The sequence below is a fragment of the Triticum aestivum genome, chromosome 1A (assembly GCF_018294505.1).
Source record: "Triticum aestivum cultivar Chinese Spring chromosome 1A, IWGSC CS RefSeq v2.1, whole genome shotgun sequence".
Taxonomy (NCBI): Eukaryota; Viridiplantae; Streptophyta; class Magnoliopsida; order Poales; family Poaceae; genus Triticum; species Triticum aestivum.
Genome location: NC_057794.1, coordinates 26,018,043 through 26,040,783, shown reverse-complemented (window position 1 = coordinate 26,040,783; position 22,741 = coordinate 26,018,043). Strand labels below are relative to the sequence as shown.

The 22,741-nt window shown below is 45.3% G+C and overlaps 1 protein-coding gene and 2 non-coding genes across 3 annotated transcripts; 1 reads left to right on the top strand and 2 right to left on the bottom strand.

Moving 5' to 3' along the window:
• Nucleotides 1-9,936: 9,936 nt before the first annotated feature.
• Nucleotides 9,937-10,010, bottom strand: TRNAE-UUC (transfer RNA glutamic acid (anticodon UUC)). The gene has a single exon. It is a non-coding gene; the product is annotated as a tRNA-Glu (tRNA).
• Nucleotides 10,011-10,090: 80 nt separating this feature from the next.
• On the top strand, nt 10,091-14,223 carry LOC123187701 (coiled-coil domain-containing protein 130). The gene is made up of 7 exons (XM_044599621.1): nt 10,091-10,311; nt 10,462-10,524; nt 10,637-10,716; nt 11,391-11,499; nt 13,118-13,277; nt 13,363-13,526; nt 13,619-14,223. Exons 1-7 carry the CDS (start codon nt 10,309-10,311, stop codon nt 13,976-13,978), a joined length of 939 nt encoding a protein of 312 aa, XP_044455556.1. The 5' UTR covers nt 10,091-10,308; the 3' UTR covers nt 13,979-14,223.
• A 304-nt stretch (nt 14,224-14,527) lies between these two features.
• On the bottom strand, nt 14,528-14,601 carry TRNAE-UUC (transfer RNA glutamic acid (anticodon UUC)). Its single transcript has one exon. It is a non-coding gene; the product is annotated as a tRNA-Glu (tRNA).
• Nucleotides 14,602-22,741: the final 8,140 nt, after the last annotated feature.

The following is a 22,741-nucleotide window of genomic DNA, read 5'->3' as shown; positions in this document are numbered from 1 at the left end:
AAAAAAATATTGCAAGGATGTTGCATATGTAGGGGAAAGATGTTGCACACTAGGATTTGTGGTTGCGGCAATTGGATGCACCAGCATCTAAGATTAGGCGAGATCGGATGGACTGGAAGACGGAGGATTGTGTGCTCCCTTGCCCAACCAATGCCTAGAGTCTTCCTTTGCAACTACTGTACAGAATTTGGTATTTGTAAATTATTGTTTTTCATGGGTTCAACAATAGTGCAAATTAGTACTACTATTTACCTTGAAACCTGCTAGCGATCTTAAGCAAAAATTTGAACCTGTCTCATTCAAAACTGATCGGCCTTGCAATCATGGGACAGAAGGCGTGATCCACACCGGCGGCACCGAGAACATGCCGTACGGCCGCCCGAGCGCCTCCATCTTCTTCACTGTGTCATCCCTGAGGCTGTACACCCCGAGGGCCCGAATGTCGGAGTCGACGGGCTCATCATCGCAACTTTTGTTGGACCACGATGATAGGTCCTTGGTCTTGCGCAGCTCTGCGGCCCATGGTTCATCGTTGGTGAAGTAGATGCAGCCGGCCTTGATCTCCGGGTGCCCCCTCGTCGGCACGCACATCGAGTTGTTCACCCCGATGAACAACGCGGCATCGCCGATGTCCCTCGTCCCCTTCCACTGCCCGTCGTCGCCGAGGACATGGACCTTGAAGGAGCACGTCCACCTGTCCTGGCTGTCCAGATCCTTGATCACTTGGGCGTACTTGAGCACCACCATCAGCCGCCCACCCGGCGCCGCGGCCAGGTACTTGCGGTGGCATGGCGAGCCGGCTTCCTCAATGTCCAGCCTAGGCGTGACAGCCGTGCTCGTGAACGCGCCGGACTCCGTGTCACGTTGCCACGCCTCCACGACGCCGGAGTAGGAGACGGAGTAGAACTGGCCGTCATGATAAATGGCGTCCTCGACGCCGTCGCGCGACGGTGCCAGCTTCCACGCGGCGTCCTCGGCCGTGGCGAAGGCCGGGGGCGCCGAAATCACGATGCAGGATCATCATGGCAGTGCCATAGCTGCCGTGGCGGCTCGGGGAGACCGAGAGGACGACCTTCCGGTAGAACCAGACGCCCATGTGGTCGGCGGTGACCGTGCGCGCGCTGTGCCCCTCAGGCCCCCAGAAACTATCCTCGCCGCCGAACCGGACGGTCATGAAGCGCTTCAAGCACACGGTGAACCACTGGCAGGGCGTGCGGAGGAAGACGCCCATGGTGGCGACGTGCGGGAGCGCGTGCTGCTCGCCGGAGGCGGGGTTGACGAGGTAGATCTGGCCCCGGCCGTCGGCGGTGGCGAGCCATCCGCGGGAGGAGCCGATGATGAGGTGGTCGCGCAGCGCGGGGTACGGGGCGCGCACTGTGGCTGCGCGGCGGTCGGCGACGGAGAAGAGCGCGGCCGTCTTCGTGTTCCCCTCGTTCTTGCCGGGGAGGAGGAGCCACGGCGCCGATGGGCTGAATACGTCGGTGGATGAGGCGAAGACCGCGGCGAAGGCGATGCGGTCGAGGAACCCCAGGCGGTGGTGGATGTTGGCCAGCAGCTCCGGCGGGAGGCTGGGGCGTAGTCTCGGGCCGGCGGCCTTGATGCTGGGGCCGGCGATCGCTTCCCTGGCCACGGCGGCCTTCCTTCGCCCGGCGGCGGCGCCCTTGCTTCTGCCCATTGACGACACGTACTCCTACAGATCGATCGATCTATAGAGAGAGGTGCGGGCTGATCGGCTGACGCGATCATGTCGTCAGTTGTCACGTCCGACTGTAGCTCTTATTATCTTCTCTACCTCAAAAAAAAAAACTCTTACTATCTTTTTTCGAGGTGAAAAAAAAACTCTTATCTCCTCTTTCTATTTTGATATTATTTTTTTCATTTCATCTCTGGTTTTTCCATTGGTGTTCCCTAAAAACCTCATAAGCCCGAGCTCGTCTACTCCTGGATTTACAATTAATTCTACTTTTTTACATCAAAGACGATCAAGTTTTCTAGTTGTACGCAATTTGTCGTGCCAATATGACTTATGCGGTGCTCTATAAAAGCAAAATCAGTGATTCAAAACGTCTTTTTTTCCTTTGTCTAGAGCTCCATTGATGTCATGTCGCTACAAAAAAAATCGGAAGTACTTACAGAATTGAGCATCTTTGGTGCTAATATTTTTAGCATTATTTCTTCCTTTTTTTATTCAAATTTAGTGTTCACGTCGGGTGTACATGAGCTCCAACTCCAAAATGCTATCCTCATTTTTTTCCTTCTTGTATATCTTTTATTCATTTCACGTATAAAGAAAGTGTTCCAAATCATGTTTTTTTTTCTACCATGTGCAGCTGACACATGTTGAGTTTAACGTTGCTCAGTCAGACTAATGAATACTACATATTCCAAAAATTTCCAATCGAATGACTCGTAGAGGCCCTTGTATCTCGTGGCAACAAGAACATATTGTTTTGAGGTATAATCTAGTTTCAAATATTGGGTTTTAGAAATATTTCGGCCATAGCCGAACTCATTGAAGTTCACTAAATTTCAATGATTTCAGTTATCAGTGTGGTCACTAAAATCTTCAATTGAATTCCATGATAATTCGATAACAAAAAAACTAAAATTTTGAAAAGTAAGTAGAAAAGTATTTGGATTTGAGTTCACTGCCGTGATTGCTAAAATATTTTGATCGAAGGGCGATTTTTTTAGTATCATAGAAATGACCGGAATTTCTGGAATTTGTGTGAAATTTCATTGAAATGGAAAAGCGATTGAAGACTCAGTCTACAGTTCATATTTGTATGGTGCCAAAGCCGGATTCTCGGTGGTGGAAGGGAGAGGAAACAGTGTCGAGAAAGGCCCTAAAGTTTTTATATCTAACCTAAAGATTGTTCTCGTTTCATCTGTTGTCCTGAAGTTTCTTGTGTGTCTTGCTCTGTAATTCTTCTGCTCTGGATTGATCGAAGCTGTGGTTTGCTTAAAAGGAAGCGAAAACGTTGGAGCGCAAGTGCTGGTTTGGATCAACTAAGATTGTACGAAACAAATAGCAATCAAGTCGTTGCAGTATAGTGGTAAGTATTCCCGCCTGTCACCCGGGTGACCCCGGTTCGATCCCCGGTAACGGCGATATTTTTGTCACGTTTTTAATCCCTACTTACTACAGACTTTATTTTGCTTGTTTTGGTCTTTTGTCAGCCAGTTTTTTTATTTGTAAGCTGGAATTGACTCCCTAATTCTGTCCTACAGACTTTATGTCTTGGCTGAAATATACGTATATGACTTCATGTCTTGAAACTCTTGATACATAAAAATTCAGACTTACTCCCTCCGTCTGGAAATACTTGTCACCAAAATAAATAAAAAGGGATGTATCTAGACGTATTTTAATTATAGATACACCCCTTCTTATCCATTTTGATGACAGATATTTTCGGACGGAGGGAGTAGCAGTTGTCGACACATCGAAAATTAGCAGTAGTGTGCGTTGTGCCAAATCATCAATATTTACACTCAGACAACCCATTCATGCGCCCAGTTGCCAGCCATCCAAAAATGATCCAACGGCTCACGTTGGCCCAAGTGAAAACAGCCCGCACTTTGACGTCCGAGAACCAGGCAGTCAGCGCAACAGAACACAAAGCGCGCGCTTCAGACTCGGCCATCAGACAAAACAAAACAGCAGTTTTTTGAGTCATTTTATAAGAGTGCAAACAGCATTCATATATTAAGAATTAGGTACCGAATTTGATACATTAAAATTCAGACTTAGCAGTCCTTTGACACATCGAAGAATATATAGCAGTAGCATATGTCGTGCCAAATCATCAATATTTACACTCTGACAACACATTCATCACAAGAAACTCAGAAGCACTTGGTTGAGATTCAGTACCACTTGTCATTGAAATTCAGAAGCACTAAACATTCATATTCTGTGCCAACCAAGTGCTGCTACCCATCTGGTTAACAATAAACAAAACAAGCAGACAGGCCCGCAGGCACGGATGCGGAAGAAAAGGAAAACGTTGGAACCTCTCTAAATTGAAATGCATGATTAATTGGACTTCAGGTGGAAACATGAGCAGAGAAGATACTTCAGCTATTTGAAATCGATGCGAGCCAAGGATACTGTTTTAAGTAGGATATGCCAAATAAATGAAAGGGTGCTAGCTGCAGATATGCACTTTTATTAAGACTAAGACAAGCAGTCAGGCAGTACATTTGGAGCGTTTGTACAGCTGATCTGGTGTACTAGTAAGACCATCTTCAGCCAAGCTAAAAGTTCAGAAAATGTTACAGGCTGAATATGAACAAGCAGGGTGCTCACGACACAACTGCCCGAGGAGGTTTACGTAGAATAGCGCGGTGCACATGGACTTCTGTGGTTCCACCTATGTGATTGGGTGATCCTCGGCCTCCTTTTTTGATGATCCCATCACCATGGACTTCTCTTTCACCTATGTGATCGGGTGATCTTCGGCTCCTTTCTTCCTATCCTAGATTAATTTCCCGCATGGCCAACTAGGCCTCCTTCAGAAGCTCATCGTCGCCCGAAGCTAGGCCATTCGATAGCCAATCAAACCATCAATCCCGGATGTTCCCGTGTGTACACCGTACATGGATTGGGGGTCCAGATAGTTTCAGGGCCAACCGTGATGTCATTTTCCTCCATATGCACTCGGGCATGGGCAAACGGGTAGCATGGGTCAATGCTTGTTAACCATGTTCGCGCTGATGAGATGTCGGTTATGGGTGAGCTGTGTACATGTATCACAATGCAGCTTGACACGCGGGAAAAGAGTGTATGGCCACATAAAAGCTCAGATACAAGTTTTTGTTCCAAGGCTGACTTTTCTTTTGGCGTCGGCGGTTGCAGAACTATCTCTAGGTCATCATTGGTGGTGTGGGTGCTGGTAGTACGGGGCTGTTTGGTTGGAGGCCTGAGAAAATTTGCCTGGCCCGACCTCCCTGGAACGTGCATGTGCCTTGTTTGGTTGGTTTTGTTTTTGGAAAAGGAGGCTTACTCCCATGAAACGTGCATGTGCCTTGTTTGGTTGGTGACCTGAGAAATAACTTCAAGAGGCTGTTTGGTTGGCTTCCATAAAAACATGCCTGACTCAGGCATCAATCTCAGGCGTTGGATTTTAAAGGCCTGAGGCCAGGATCGTTGACTGAGCAAGGAGCTGCCTATTAGGCCTCCATCCAAACAGCCCCGAAGAGCCTGGCCGCTGCCTGAGCTCTAATCACAACCGAAACAAGGCACCCACATGAGCCTAATTATTTTTTAAATGGGAAAGCATCTAGCAGCTAAACACTTCACAGGCCAGGTTACCAACCAAACAACATATTCTCAAACTTGTCTGGCCAGGCAAAAATCACATGACTCACCGGCTGCTGTCGGGCAGTGATTTTTCTTAGGCATGATTCTCAGGGTGGCAACCAAACAACCCCTACTACAATAACTGCTTGCTTTGCAGTCCGCGTGTTGCCATCCGAAGAGTATTTATACTTTCTCGCGTCTCTTCTCTAGTGGCATCTCAAATTCATGGATGCTTCTTTCGCATATCCGATGTGCTAAGAAATGAGCTCGCCGGTGGGAGGTGCAAACATACTATTGTTGCTCGAAGAAAAGTGCTCGCCGCTGTAATCTTACATAGCAATGATGACCAGAAGTGCAAGCTCACCACTGGTAGGTCTCTCGTTACCATGACGAATGAATTATCGTGCGCGTCACTGGTAAGTGACGCCTAGCCATTTTTGTACGCCACTTGTAATTTTATCGGTTACTAGTGATGAGCTATTTTTGTGCACACATCACGATACAATTCTGTAGTACTGGAAACATGATGGAGATGATGAATACGATATGGTACGACTAGATAAAACCATTTGACAAGATAATAGAAAGGTTCACTATACCAATCACATGACTACGAGGATATACCATACTGGATATTTGAATGGTTGGGGTGTATCAATCAAAAAAACTTACATAAACTCCCTAAAAACGCTAGTGCTAGACGAACAGTCTTTCCTTGATGCTTTTTCTAATCTTGACTTGCCATCAACTTACCATTCACGTTGGATGTGCCATAAATATGAGGGGTGCCTCTTTGAGATTGTTCCACTAATGCTAATTGGCTAATGTGTATGTAGTTGCCAATGTCTCTAGATCAAGACAACCTACAAAGAATAGCCTCACACGTGAGTTCCAACCTTTCTATTATAGAGCGATCAACAACCTTGATTAAGTGGCGAACAGTCGCTTTAATGCCATCATCATCAACATAATTGTTATTTGCTTCCTTTCAATGATTATGACAATGACAAAAGGTAGATTGTTCGCCACTTACTCGGGATTGTCAATTGTTAAACAATAGAAAGACTGAAGCTCATATGTGAGGCTACTCTTTGCAAATCTCTTGTTGTAGAGATAGTGGCAAGTACATATGCAATAGTTGATCATCATTAGTATAACAATATCAATGGGGCGCGTCTCAAATTCAAGGCATATAAAACGAGAATTGGTAAGTTGGTGAGAATGCAAGATTACGACAACCTCATAAGAAAGACCTAGTATAGCACCAGAGATATTCAGACTGTTTCTAATTTCCCTAAAAATCAGTATGGTAGCTCATCGCACTCACGTAACTGATATACAACACACCTTTTGATTTTCTTATACATACAATGAATTTTTTAGTCATATGTTATGTTAATAATTTCTCATGTTTGACTTAGTGTATTTCAAGAAACTGTGTACATAAGTCATTCGATCTAGTATGTCATGACGTGTAGGGAGGATCAATTATCACTAATGCATGTTGCTGATGAATGTGCTACACATTTCGAATAACACAACGTACATAAGACAACAATGATGATATGCCAAAATTATTACATGTTCTCATCCACACAAACATGTATGGCCAAACAGAGAGTTTAACTGTAGCCCCACAACCCTATAAGCGTCAAACTGCTAAGTCATCAAGCTAGCAATATTACACCACATGCTTCATGTGAACAACTAAAAGTAAATTAGGGATCAATGCGAATCAAATTAAGAATTGTGGTATCATGAGCTTATTGCTCTCTTAACGTTATTGGATTTTATCCCACTAATGTATAAAATGGTGTGGTGATTACATGAACCATGTGACTAATTTTGTCATGCTATCTTTGATGGATATTTAATATGTTTTGCTAATGCATATAATTAATAAGCACCTTAGGCAGACCAATTCTAAAAAGATGAAATGTGCAATGAATCAAGAGGACACACCATAAAATAGGAAGGAAAAGGGTAAGGGAATGTAATTAGTTAACTACCATGGCATTAGAAATGAGGAGGATGGCCGGAAATCTCACAAAGATATGATTGGACAAAATAAATGCATACAAATCAAATCAGCGAAGGGAGTTGATTCTTGACCTATGAGTTATGAAATAATATATGATAAGCTCACCCGGAGCCTCCGATGTGACATAGAGATGATGAAAGTAGAGGGGGCATCGATATCCATGCAAGTCCTTCTAACCTCTACTTCCAGGGCGCCCCACCTCCACCAACGACCTTTGAGGTTACCTCCGTGCTAACACGTGAATTCGATGAGAGGAGAGCAAGCGGAGATCTAAACCTTTTTGCCGCCACAATGGCCTGGATCACATGACGCATGGTCTCGACCTTCCATGCATCTTGTTCCTAATATCTAGGTAGGTAGGGTGAGGGGAAGGGGAGAAATAGATTAAGGAGGCAAGGACCATGCTAATGCCTAGGGAGAGACATCAAACCGCTTGAAGCCTTGAGTGTAGTCGATCTGCTATTGAGGGAATCCTTCTTCGTCCCCTTTCCCTGTCAATTTCCCTTTGTGCATACATGCTCACGCCACCACACTCGCTTTGCATAGGGATGAACAAAGAGCCTCCTTATTGCCGCTTCTCCGCTCACCATCTCGCCACACTCATCAGCACTCTAAAGAGACAAGGAGACAAGGATGGAAAAGCGAGGATAGATGTGGAGGCAGCAAGAGACATCGGCCTGGAAGGGCACAAGAGTGAGCGAGAGGAGGAACACTCATGGCGGCGCGTGAGGAGGAGGTGAAGTGGAGAGATGTAGGGGCTAGGGTTTTTTGTGCATTGCCTTTTTATATACATCCTATTTGAGCATCAACGGTTGTGAACAACTAAAGAAAAGATCAAATGGTCACGAGAATCTTGGTGAGGTGGCATATCACCCCCCCAATTCCCTCATGTACTATTATCGGTAATTATTGAATAACTCTAGATGGGGACGAAGTTATTTAGGACAGTAAAACCGAGTCTAATCTAAGCCCTCACATGACCTAAGTGTTTTTGGCCATCAGTTCGCGTGATCTGGTTGATCTGAGCCGTTAAAATTGCTGCCAATTCCGAGCTCCACCACAGATCTTTGTTCTTGGGCTCACTGTCCTAAAAGGGATGCTACCGCGAAAAAAAACTGATATCGGTGATGCACTAGGCATTTGTGCTGGCCCATTTAGCTAACCCTCATGCGAGACATACACAGGTCGCTAACCTGAGAGTTCTAAAAAAAGGCCACTAACCTGAGCGCTATATCATGAACCCCCCGAAACAAAAGCGCTCAACCCATTCGAGGTGGCGGCGAGGACGAGCACCGGAGATGGGACGGACAAGCGGAGGCGCCGACGGGAGAAGGAAATGTTAAGGTATTTTCTTATGGAGGAGGAAAGAGAGGGCCCTTGTTCTTTCTTTGATGCAAGCTTTGAAGAGTGGACTACCAGGACCTCATTGACAAGTTCTCCAAGAGGCAAAATGTTCTCCTGACTTGCAATTTGTGGGAGATGTATGAAATAGAGGGCCTCACAAAGCATTGAGATTGCTTGGTTCAATGCTAATATTTGGCATGCAGGATGTGTTGATATGTTTTAAAAGTTGGCTAACCAAATTTCAAAAAAAAATCTTATGAAAATTGGTTATTTTCAAGTCTAGTTAAACCGTGTCTCATGTAAATCTTCAAGTGTTACTCACTTCTCCCGAAAGCCTCCCCATAAGTTATGTACGACCAAGTAACAGTAGCATACGGAAAACCAAAGAGAAAAAAAAAATTCAAGACAACACCATGCCCAATTGGAAGCAAGAACCGCCAACAGTTGTTGCACTAGTAGCTTCTCCTCCACCACCCATGCGGTCGTTGCCGACCGCAGATGAAACCAGGTATGAAGACACAAATACTAGGTAGGAGACGAGGAAGTAGCATTGGTGGACAATTGATTTTAAGGGAAGCCGGTTCTGTTCACACACATCACGACTGATTCGGTGAATTGTTAGCAATTTTTGTTGGATGGCAGGAAATTAATTCGTGTAATGCATATGTCACACAAGGTGGAGATCATGCAGAGCACGTCGACCGACCTTACCGGCTACCAAGGCGTAAACGCGGTTGGGCAGCCTGTGAGGGTTCCGACATCACGCACCTCATGGATCTATGATGTGCCTAACACACCGTCCTTATTTTTGTTGATGGAACAATCCTCATATACTTCTATGAACAAGCTCGTCACTACTATGTCGGCAGGGTCGGCCGGTCCTTAGCCAACATTTTTCCCGAAAACCCGTGACACAAGGAAGGAAGGAGAAGAAACACTTCAAGATTCACGCCCAGGGCACGCGTTATGCTTTTCAAAAAAAGGGACAAGGAAATATACCATGTTTTATAGGATATTTTTTCAAAAAAGCAATAAATTCTTACCAACCTTTAAAAATGTTGTCAACTTTTGGTTTTGCCCAATGTTGGCATCAAATCAAATGTCTACATCAATGAAAATGAGCTATTTTTCATTAAAAAAGGAGAGAGAGAGAGCCAAGTTCAAACTTAGCAGCAATTTTTGGTGATATGGAGTAGCTAGCAAGTGCTACAATTTGGGTATAATAAAAAAAGTAGAAAAAAAAAGGCTCCATTGCCGGGATTTGAACCCGGGTCGCCTGGGTGAAAGCCAGGTATCCTAACCGGGCTGGACGACAATGGATTGGTGTTTCGTTTCGATCCGTTACTTACTTAACAGCCATTCCTTCCGTAAACTTGGACCGACACGTCCCTGAACCGACGCATCCACAGACCCCCGTCGTCGTGTTAAAATAAGAAGAGTCGAAACAAATCACAAATCTCCTTTTCCTCTGCCCGCCGCTCGCCCGGAACCTCCCCGTCGCCGCCGCCGCCGCCGCTCGCCCGAGACCTCCCCGTCGTCGCCGATCTCCCGGAGCCACCGCACCTCCGCTCGTCGCGCCGCTCGTATCCTCCTCCTCCGCCTCCTCGCCGGAGACAACATGGTACGATCAGCTCTATTCGCCTCTCTCGATTTCGACCTCTCCTCACCCCCAAATCCTAGGGTTTCCCGAATCCGGGGGCTTCTGGGGTAGCCCGGCTGACGATCCTTCATGTCCGCCGAGACGATTTGACTGATTTGTTGTATCCTGCAGTCGACGCTTGCCGCGGCGAGGGCCGACAACTTCTACTACCCGCCCGAATGGAGCCCGAAGAAGGTACTACGGATCTTCCTCGGCGAATTCGTGCAGCTCTTCGTTTTGTTCTGCTTTCTTATGGTTGCTGATGCCACTGCGTGCTTGTCTTTTTGTTCCTGTTTGGTTAAATCAGGGTGGGCTGAACAAGTTCCACGGCCAACATGCCCTCAGGGAGCGGGCGAGGAAGCTGGATCAGGGCATCCTGATTATAAGGTTTGTTTCCCTTGATATGTAGCCTGTTTTCTTATATGATCGTCCGTTCGGACATAACATGATGATGTGAAGCTAGAAATGCGTCGGACCTGGGGCCTTTTATCTAAACAGGCTTATAATGTGGATGGTTGGACAATAGAGTTGGAGTTATGTGGGTTGATTGAGGTTTAAAGAATGGTGGGATGCCAAAGTAAGAGGGTGTGAATTTGGAGTAGGGAAGGAGTATGTGCCACCAAAATATTTGGGCCATGACTTGTATTTTACAGATGTTATTATGACAACTGTTGACATTGTTCCGTTACCAAACCATGCTGATAAGATAGATTCATCTCAAAATATCTGTCTTGCAAATCAATTTTGTTAGTTTTTCACGGTCATATACCAATTAGTTAACCAATCTTGTTGAGAATTGTGAAATACTGTTCGGTTGATTTGGCAGTTCGCTTGATTGCCTTAAGTGCTAGAATCATGTATGAACTCATTCTTCTGCCCAGTTCCACACATATCTATCTCAATATGTTTTATCTGGCATAACACATTAGTACATGATAGAGAGATTGTTCCTTTGATGCATGTTAAAGTTGATTTTACCTTTATGCTTACTTTTTTGTAGAAACATCTTGTTGAAGTGTTTATCTAGCTTATTAACTCAATTGGTTTGTTCTGTTCTGCAGATTCGAGATGCCTTTCAATGTCTGGTGTGGTGGATGCAGCTCCATGATAGGGAAGGGAGTAAGGTTTAATGCTGAAAAGAAACAAGTTGGAAATTATTACTCTACCAAGGTTCGTGTCCAATCTTAACATGTACCGCATCATCACTGCTGTTCATTTAACTTTCTCTTCTGTGAATGGTGGAAGCTGTTTGTGCTTGAATTAGCGCAGCATATCCTCTCCCTATGTCTTTTCTTTCTTTCTTTCTGAAAGCCTCTCCCCATGTTATCACTTATCAGAGCAATTGAATCTTGGTTTTATGGCTTACCATCTTTACTCAATTAGTTGCATAGTATTATGTTTCTTCTAGCTATGCCATGTCTAAATGCAAAATTTTGTAAAATTGGTTCAGCGTCAGCCTCGGCTGATCTCTTAAACTCACTCATTAGTTGATCTGCACCATCCTCAAATCATATCCTAAACTACAATTTGTGCGCATACGTTGCAAGGATAATTGGAGAAAATAATTAAAAAGTGAGTTGGTGAATTCTGGAGAAAATTTCGTATTCTAAACTGGCGTCAGCTTCCAAGCCAATGTGAATTGAAACAATGTTAAGGATGCGTACTGTGTTTAGTTACAAACCAAATAGCTTCTCGACCTGATATTGCCTTGGGATTTATATGTGTTGTTTTTCTACACAACTGGGATTTTTTTCCCACAAAAGTGAAGATAGATATATGAGATTTTTGTCATCACCGTAAACGCTAGTTTGTGGTTGCTGCGCTTGTTGGGAAGAAAACACACACAAGTACACACGGAGACTTTTTTGTGGCACACACACACTTGCCTTTTCTCTTGTTCACTTCTCACACCACAGGGCAATTAATTGGGGCTTTTATAGCCATACACACACGGCTAACACGTATCCACTTACCAACTAACTAGCATGCACACACTCACACATGGTCAAGCCACTAATGGCTTGCTCCACTAATCACTCCACTAGCTGCGCACGCACATATTTAGCACTTACGCAACTTCTCAAACATCCACACGACTCGGCCAAATGCATGCAGCTACACGTGAGGATGCATGCAGCTCATCTTAACTCATTCCTGGAGCTAATCTCACGCTGGGCACACACATCTTTATCGTCATAACTAATTATTCCTTCTGGATAGAAATGGATGTATCTAGAACTAAAAATACGTCTAGATACATCCATTTCTGCGACAAGTAATTCGGGACGGAGGTAGTACTTCTTATTGCATTTTGCTGTGTACATTCGCAAAAGAGTATTGAGGGTAATCATAAAATGTTTAAGGGGTTGTTGGCATTTAAATAAATATTCCCTCTGTAACTTAATATAAGACTTTTTTTGACTCTGTCAGACTCTAAAAATGTCCTATAAAAGTTACAGAGGTAGTATTTGTTTTGATTGTAGACAAGTTAAAATAGCTTCAATTGAACCTACATATTTCCGAATAGCTTCTACGCTGCTTCCTTAGCCATGCTAATATTATTAGAAAAGAGAACTCAGTTGTACTTGCTTCTGCTAGCTGTGTAATGTATGTGTTAAAGAACCTCCAATAAGTTCTAATGACTTGGGGCCTTGTATATTTTCTGTGTTTATTCCCTGAGAAACTGCAGTACTATAATTTTCTACTCCACAGTTGTGACAGATTTCTGCTTAAAATCATTCACCCGTATGCTGTTCTGATATTGTTTCACAACTTTTTCCTATGTCAGATATGGAGCTTCAGTATGAAATCACCATGTTGCCAGCATGAGATAGTCATACATACGGACCCGAAGAATACTGAGTATGTTATAATCAGTGGGGCTCAGCGGAAGACTGAAGATTTTGATGTTGAAGATGCAGAGACGCTCCTGCTCCCTGCGGATGAAGGTTCTGACACCTAGTACAGATTTGTTTCTTTTTTATGGTTTTCCTTGTGATTCAAATGCCTGATGGTTTATTGTACTTGCTTCAGAAAGAGACAAGCTTGCGGATCCCATGTATAAGCTTGAACACCAGGGAGAGGATATTCGGAAGAAGAAAGAAGAGGAGCCTGTTTTAGTTCGGCTTCAACGCCTCTCTGATAGCCGTCATTCTGATGATTATTCCCTGAACAGAACCCTCCGCTACCGCCTTAGGGTCATCTAGTGAATTCCTTTGTATAATTTTTCATCAGTAAGTTGTCTAACTGTCAGGATTCTTATCCACTTGTTGTCCTATTATTTATGTAGAGCCAAAAGAAGAGAGTTGCTGAAGAGAAGAAATCAGCGAGGAGGATGGGGCTCGGAGTACGCCTTCTGCCACCCTCCGCAGAGGATGCTGCCGCTGCAGCTCGTGTGAGGTTCGCCTCGAATTTCGAGAAGAACAGGAAGGACAAGAGAGCAGCGATCAAGGCCGCCTCCATCTTCCCGGAGCCATCAGGCTCAGCTTCGAAAGACAAGCTAGACCTTGCGCTGAAGAGGCGGAATATAAAAGCTAGTGCAGCGTCGGCGCTGATGGCGGGCAGGGCAAAGCCGTCGTCGTGGTCGCGGCAGAGCACCGGTTCTGGAAGTGCAAGGACTGCTGTGCCGATATTGGCAAGGCGCAAGTAGAGCCACACCCCGAGTTGTGCTTGCGCAACCAAGCAAGAATTTTGTGATCTTGTCCGGTCTGTTGCTCAGTACGCCCCATGTATACGTGTATCTTGTGTAGTACCTTCATTGATCTAGCAGTGTACTGTAACCTTGGTGTTATGTCCTGCTGTCGTGGCTGGGGCTGTGAGCCTGTGACATATCATGAGAAACTGATTTGCCTTGTAACTGATGATTCTGGACTAACTGATTTGCGTTTTTTCTCATTTTTTTAGTCACTTTTCGTATAGATCACTGCTAACCTGCATATCACGTTCTCTGTCAACCTGCAAGAGCTAAATTTAAACTTATGTCAAACTGCAAGGGCTAAATTTAAGCATGTTACTTTCTCTGTCAACCTGCAAAGCTAAATTTAAACTTATGTTTTTGCAGGGAAATCAGCCAAGTTTTTTCTCGTACTAAAAACAAGTTTAAACTTCTGTTTGTGTGTCTAGGGCTAAATTTTGGGTAATATTCAAAATAAAGGGCAGCGCAACACAGAAGTACAAAAAGCAAAGAAATAGAAAAAGGCTCCATTGCCGGGATTTGAACCCGGGTCGCCTGGGTGAAAGCCAGGTATCCTAACCGGGCTGGACGACAATGGATTAGTGACGTATTGTAAGATTCCACACTTATATACGAGAAGAAAAGCATCTGGGATGTCCGTTCAGAGACTGATGTGTTTTTCTCGAGCAATTTGGGGTAAAGAATGCAGGTGCTATCTGCTTCAATTCCTCGTTGATGCTGCACAGAAGGCGAGTATGTCCGTTTCAGGCCATCTCCGTGGCAGCACCGACCCTCGCGCTGCCGCTGCGTCGCCCCATCGAGCCGTAGCGAGTGTGACACGCGATAGATCTCCGCCGCCACCCTAGGTCGTCCCCGCGGCTATACCGACTGGCGCGCCGCCGTTGCGTCGCCCCTTCATGAAGAAAATATGTCCTAGAGGCAATAATAAAGTTATTATTTATTTCCTTATATCATGATAAATGTTTATTATTCATGCTAGAATTGTATTAACCGGAAACATGATACATGTGTGAATACATAGACAAACAGAGTGTCACTAGTATGCCTTTACTTGAACTAGCTCGTGTTGGGGAACGTTGCAGAAAACAAAAAATTTTCCTACGGTTTCACCAAGATCCATCTATGAGTTCATCTAGCAACGAGTTATCGGATTGCATCTACATACCTTTATAGATCACGCGCGGAAGCGTTCAAAGAACGGGGATGAGGGAGTCGTACTCGACGTGATCCAAATCACCGGAGATCCTAGCGCCGAACGGACGGCACCTCCGCGTTCAACACACGTACGGTCAGCATGACGTCTCCTTCTTCTTGATCCAGCAAGGAGGAAGGAGAGGTTGAGGAAGATGGCTCCAGCAGCAGCACGACGGTGTGGTGGTGATGGAGTTGCAGTACTCCGGCAGGGCTTCGCCAAACTCTATGGAGGAGGAGGATGTCTTGGAAAGGGAGAAGGAGGCACCAAAGGCAAAGGTAAGAGGTCCTCCATCCCCCCCACTATATATAGGGGGGCCTAGGGGGGGCGGCGGCCCTAGGAGATGCAATCTCCTGGGGGGGCGGCGGCCCTAGGAGATGCAATCTCCTAGGGGGGCGGCGACCAAGGGGTGGGGGGCTTGCCCCCCAAGCAAGGGGCGCCCCCCTTTAGGGTTTCCCCACCCTAGGCGCATGGGCCCTAGGGGAAGTGGCGCCCCAACCCACTTTGGGCTGGATCCCTTCCCACTTCAGCCCATGGGGCCCTCCGGGATAGGTGGCCCCACCCGGTGGACCCCCGTGTCTCTTCCGGTGGTCCCGGTACAATACCGGTGACCCCGAAACTTGTCCCGACGGCTGAAATAGCACTTCCTATATATAATTCTTTACCTCCGGACCATTCCGGAACTCCTCGTGACGTCCGGGATCTCATCCGGGACTCCGAACAACATTCGGGTTACTGCATATACATATCCCTACAACCCTGGTGTCACCGAACCTTAAGTGTGTAGACCCTACGGGTTCGGGAGACATGTAGACATGACCGAGATCGCTCTCCGGTCAATAACCAACAACGGGATCTGGATACCCATGTTGGCTCCCACATGCTCCTCGATGATCTCATCGGATGAACCACGATGTCGAGGATTCAAGCAACCCCGTATACAATTCCCTTTGTCAATCGGTATGCTACTTGCCCGAGATTCGATCGTCGGTATCCCACTACCTTGTTCAATCTCGTTACCGGCAAGTCACTTTACTTGTACCGTAATGCATGATCCCGTGACCAGACACTTGGTCATTTTGAGCTCATAATGATGATGCATTACCGAGTGGGCCCAGTGATACCTCTCCGTCACACGGAGTGACAAATCCCAGTCTTGATCCGTGTCAACCCAACAGACACTTTCGGAGATACCCGTAGTATACCTTTATAGTCACCCAGTTACGTTGTGACGTTTGGCACACCCAAAGCACTCCTACGGTATCCGGGAGTTACACAATCTCATGGTCTAAGGAAAAGATACTTGACATTGGAAAACTCTAGCAAACGAACTATACGATCTTGTGCTATGTTTAGGATTGGGTCTTGTCCATCACATCATTCTCCTAATGATGTGATCTCATTATCAATGACATCCAATGTCCATAGTCAAGAAACCATGACTATCTGTTGATCAACAAGCTAGTCAACTAGAGGCTTACTAGGAACATGTTGGTGTCTATTATTCACACATGTATTACGATTTCCGGATAACACAATTATAGCATGAATAGAAGACAATTATCATGAACAAGGAAATATAATAATAATCCTTTTATTATTGCCTCTAGGGCATATTTCCAACAGTCTCCCACTTGCACTAGAGTCAATAATCTAGTTACATTGTGATGAATCGAACACCCATGGAATTCTGGTGTTGATCATGTTTTGCTCTAGGGAGAGGTTTAGTCAACGGATCTGCTACATTCAGGTCTGTATGTACTTTACAAATATCTATGTCTCCATCTTGAACATTTTCACGAATGGAGTTGAAGCGACGCTTGATGTGCCTTGTCTTCTTGTGAAACCTGGGCTCCTTGGCAAGAGCAATAGCTCCAGTGTTGTCACAGAAGAGCTTGATCGGCCCCGACGCATTGGGTATGACTCCTAGGTCGGTGATGAACTCCTTCACCCAAATTGCTTCATGCGCTGCCTCCGAGGCTGCCATGTACTCCGCTTCACATGTAGATCCCGCCACGACGCTCTGCTTGCAACTGCACCAGCTTACTGCCCCACCATTCAAAATATACACGTATCCGGTTTGTGACTTAGAGTCATCCAGATCTGTGTCGAAGCTAGCGTCGACGTAACCCTTTACGACGAGCTCTTCGTCACCTCCATAAACGAGAAACATTTCCTTAGTCCTTTTCAGGTACTTCAGGATATTCTTGACCGCTGTCCAGTGTTCCTTGCCAGGATTACTTTGGTACCTTCCTACCAAACTTACGGCAAGGTTTACATCAGGTCTGGTACACAACATGGCATACATAATAGAACCTATGGCTGATGCATAGGGGATGACACTCATCTCTTCTATATCTTCTGCCATGGTCGGACATTGAGCTGAGCTCAATTTCACACTTTGTAACATAGGCAAGAACCCCTTCTTAGACTGATCCATATTGAATTTCTTCAATATCTTATAAAGGTATGTGCTTTGTGAAAGACCTCATAGGCGTCTTGATCTATCTCTATAGATCTTGATGCCTAATATATATGCAGCTTCTCCAAGGTCCTTCATTGAAAAACTCTTATTCAAGTAGGCCTTAATGCTGTCCAAGAGTTCTATATAATTTCCCATCAAAAGTATGTCATCTACATATAATATGAGAAATGCTACAGAGCTCCCACTCACTTTCTTGTAAACACAGGCTTCTCCATAAGTCTGCGTAAACCCAAACGCTTTGATCATCTCATCAAAGCGAATGTTCCAACTCCGAGATGCTTGCACTAGCCCATAAATCGAGCGTTGGAGCTTGCACACCTTGTTAGCATTCTTAGGATCGACAAAACCTTCTGGCTGCATCATATACAATTCTTCCTTAAGGAAACCATTAAGGAATGCCGTTTTGACGTCCATTTGCCATATCTCATAATCGTAGAATGCGGCAATTGCTAACATGATTCGGACGGACTTTAGCTTCGCTACCAGTGAGAAAGTCTCATCGTAGTCAACCCCTTGAACTTGTCGATAACCCTTAGCGACAAGCCGAGCTTTATAGATGGTCACATTACCATCCGCGTCTGTCTTCTTCTTAAAGATCCATTTATTTTCTATGGCTCGCCGCTCAACAGGCAAGTCAGTCAAAGTCCATACTTCGTTTTCATACATGGATCCTATCTCGGATTTCATGGCTTCTAGCCATTTGTCGGAATCCGGGCCCGCCATCGCTTCTTCATAGTTCGAAGGTTCACCGTTGTCTAACAACATGATTTCCAAGACAGGGTTGCCGTACCAATCTGGTGCGGAACGTGTCCTTGTGGACCTTCGAATTTCAGTAGGAGCTTGATCAGAAGTATCTTGATCATCTTCATTAACTTCCTCTCTAGTCGGTGCAGGCACCTCAGGAACATTTTCTTGAGTTGCGCCATTTTCCGGTTCAAGAGGTAATACTTCATCAAGTTCTACTTCCCTCCCACTTACTTCTTTCGAGAGAAACTCCTTCTCTAGAAAGGATCCATTCTTAGCAACAAAGATCTTGCCTTCGGATCTGAGGTAGAAGGTATACCCAATAGTTTCTTTAGGGTATCCTATGAAGACGCATTTTTCTGACTTGGGTTCAAGCTTTTCAGGTTGAAGTTTCTTGACATAAGCATCGCATCCCCAAACTTTTAGAAACGACAGCTTAGGTTTCTTCCCAAACCATAATTCATACGGTGTCGTCTCAACGGATTTCGACGGAGCCCTATTTAAAGTGAATGCGGCAGTCTCTAAAGCATAGCCCCAAAAAGATAGCGGCAAATCGGTTGGAGACATCATAGATCGCACCATATCTAATAGAGTGCGATTACGACGTTCAGACACACCATTACGCTGAGGTGTTCCAGGCGGCGTGAGTTGTGAAACTATTCCACATTTTCTTAAGCGTGTGCCAAACTCGTGACTCAAGTATTTGTTGGGAACGTAGCAGAAATTCAAAATTTTCTACGCATCACCAAGATCAATCTATGGAGTAATCTAGCAACGAGCAATCTATGGAGTAATCTAGCAACGAGGGGAAGGAGAGTGCATCTACATACCCTTGTAGATCGCTAAGCGGAAGCGTTCAAGAGAATGGGGTTGATGGAGTCGTACTCGTCGTGATCCAAATCACCAATGATCCTAGTGCCGAACGGACGGCACCTCCGCGTTCAACACACGTACAGCCCGACGATGTCTCCCATGCCTTGATCCAGCAAGGAGAGAGGGAGAGGTTGAGGAAGACTCCATCCAGCAGCAGCACAACGGCATGGTGGTGATGGAGGAGCGTGGCAATCCTGCAGGGCTTCGCCAAGCACCACGAGATATGAGGAGAAAGAGAGGGAGGGTTGCACCAACGAGAGAGATCAAATCGCGTGTATTGGGCAGCCCCTAGGCCTCATATATATAGGGGAAGGGGAGGAGGGTGCGCCCCCTCTAGGGTTCCCACCCCTAGAGGGGCGGCAGCCCCAAACCCATCTATGGGTGGCGGCCACAAGGGGGGAGGAGAGGGAGGCGCAGGGAGTATGGGCCTTAGGGCCCATCTGCCCTTAGGGTTTGCCCCCTCTCCCCTTCTAGGCGCATGGGCCTTAGTGGGAGGCGCCCCAGCCCACCTAGGGGCTGGTGCCTTCTCACACTTGGCCCATGTATGCCTCTGGGGCCCATGCCCCCCCCGGTGGACCCCCGGACCCCTCCGGTGGTCCCGGTACATTACCGATAAACCCCGAAACCTTTCCGGTGACCAAAACAAGACTTCTCATATATAAATCTTTACCTCCGGACCATTCCGGAACTCCTCGTGACGTCCGAGATCTCATCCGGGACTCCGAACAACATTTGGTAACCACATACAAACTTCCTTTATAACCCTAGCGTCATCGAACCTTAAGTGTGTAGACCCTACGGGTTCGGGAGACATGCAGACATGACCGAGATGACTCTCTGGTCAATAACCAACAGCGGGATCTGGATACCCATGTTGGCTCCCACATGTTCCACGATGATCTCATCAGATGAACCACGATGTCGAGGACTTAATCAATCCCGTATACAATTCCCTTTGTCTATCGGTACGACACTTGCCCGAGATTCGATCGTCGGTATCCCGATACCTTGTTCAATCTCGTTACCGGCAAGTCTCTTTACTCGGCGTAACACATCATCCCGTGATCAACTCCTTGATCATATTGTGCACATTATGATGATGTCCTACCGAGTGGGCCCAGAGATACCTCTCCGTTTACACGGAGTGACAAATCCCAGTCTCGATTCATGCCAACCCAACAGACACTTTCGGAGATACCCGTAGTGTACCTTTATAGCCACCCAGTTACGTTGTGACGTTTGGCACACCCAAAGCACTCCTACGGTATCCGGGAGTTGCACAATCTCATGGTCTAAGGAAATGATACTTGACATTAGAAAAGCTTTAGCATACGAACTACACGATCTAGTGCTATGCTTAGGATTGGGTCTTGTCCATCACATCATTCTCCTAATGATGTGATCCCGTTATCAACGACATCCAATGTCCATGGTCAGGAAACCGTAACCATCTATTGATCAACGAGCTAGTCAACTAGAGGCTTACTAGGGACATGGTGTTGTCTATGTATCCACACATGTATCTGAGTTTCCTATCAATACAATTCTAGCATGGATAATAAACGATTATCATGAACAAGGAAATATAATAATAATGAATTTATTATTGCCTCTAGGGCATATTTCCAACAGTCTACCACTTGCACTAGAGTCAATAATCTAGTTCACATTGATATGTGATTAACACTCAAGGTCACATCCCCATGTGACTAACACCCAAAGAGTTTACTAGAGTCAATAATCTAGTTCACATTTACCATGTGATTAACACTCGATGAGTTCTGGGTTTGATCATGTTATGCTTGTGAGAGAGGTTATAGTCAACGGGTCTGAACCTTTCAGATCCGTGTGCGTTTTACAAATCTCTATGTCATCTCCTAGATGCAACTACTACGCTACATTTGGAGCCATTCCAAATAACTGTTCTGCTTGGAGCTATTCTAAATTGTTGCTCCATTATACGTATCCGGTATCTCTACTCAGAGCTATCCGGATAGGTGTTAAGCTTGCATCGACGTAACTCTTTACGTCGAACTCTTTATCACCTCCATAATCGAGAAAATTCCTTAGTCCACTAGTTACTAAGGATAACTTTGACCGCTGTCTTGTGATCCATTCTTGGATCACTCTTGTACCCCTTGACTGATTCATGGCAAGGCACATTTCAGGTGCGGTACACAGCATAGCATACTGTAGGGCCTATGTCTTAAGCATAGGGGACGACCTTCGTCCTTTCTCTTTATTCTGCCGTGGTCGAGCTTTAAGTCTTAACTTCATACCTTACAACTCAGGCAAGAACTCCTTCTTTGACTGATCCATCTTGAACACCTTCAAGATCATGTCAAGGTATGTGCTCATTTGAAAGTACCATTAAGCGTTTTGATCTATCCTTATAGATCTTGATGCTCAATGTTCAAGTAGCTTAATGCAGGCTTTCCATTGAAAAACACTTTCCAAATAACCCTATATGCTTTCCAGAAATTCTACATCATTTCTGATCCTTAATATGTCAACAACATATACTCATCAGAAATTCTATAGTGCTCCCACTCACTTCTTTGGAAATACAAGTTTCTCATAAACTTTGTATACACCCAAAATCTTTGATCATCATCAAAGCATACATTCCAACTCCGAGATGCTTACTCCAGTCCTTAGAAGGATTGCTGGAGCTTTGCATACTTATTAGCATCTTTCAGGATTGACAAAACCTTCCGGTTGTATCACATACAACCTTTCCTCAAGAAAATGTCGAGGAAACAATGTTTTGACATCCTATCTGCAAGATTTCATAAATAAAGCAGTAATCGCTAATATAATTCCAACAGACTCTTAGCATCGCTATGAGTGAGAAAGTCTCATCATAGTCAACTCCTTGAACTTGTCAAAAAACATCTTAACGACAAGTCGAGCTTTCTTAATGGTGACATTTACCATCATTGTCCGTCTTCCTTTTAAAATCCATCTGCACTCAATAGCCTTACGACCATCGAGCTGTTCTGCCAAAGTCTACACTTTGTTTTCATACATGGATCCTCTCTCAGATTTTATGGCCTCGAGCTATTTATCGGAATCCGGGCCCACCATCGCTTCTCCATAGCTCGTAGGTTCATTGTTATCTAGCAACATGACTTCCAAGACAGGATTACGTACCACTCTGAAGTAGTACGCATCCTTGTCCTCCCACGAGTTTTGGTAGTGACTTGATCTGAAGTTTCATGATCACTATCATAAGCTTCCACTTCAATTGATGTAGGTTCCACAGGAACAACTTCCTGTGCCCTGCTACACACTAGTTGAAGAGACGGTTCAATAACCTCATCAAGTCTCCACCATCCTCCCACTCAATTCTTTCGAGAGAAACTTTTCCTCGAGAAAGGACCCGATTCTAGAAACAATCCCTTATTGCTTTCGGATCTGAGAC

What these genes read in the sequence shown, in the direction of transcription:
- LOC123187701 (XM_044599621.1), top strand. An exon ending in CCGAATGGAGCCCGAAGAAG is followed by an intron (nt 10,525 to 10,636) that starts GTACTACGGATC and finishes TGGTTAAATCAG; the next exon opens with GGTGGGCTGAACAAGTTCCA. An exon ending in CAGGGCATCCTGATTATAAG is followed by an intron (nt 10,717 to 11,390) that starts GTTTGTTTCCCT and finishes TCTGTTCTGCAG; the next exon opens with ATTCGAGATGCCTTTCAATG.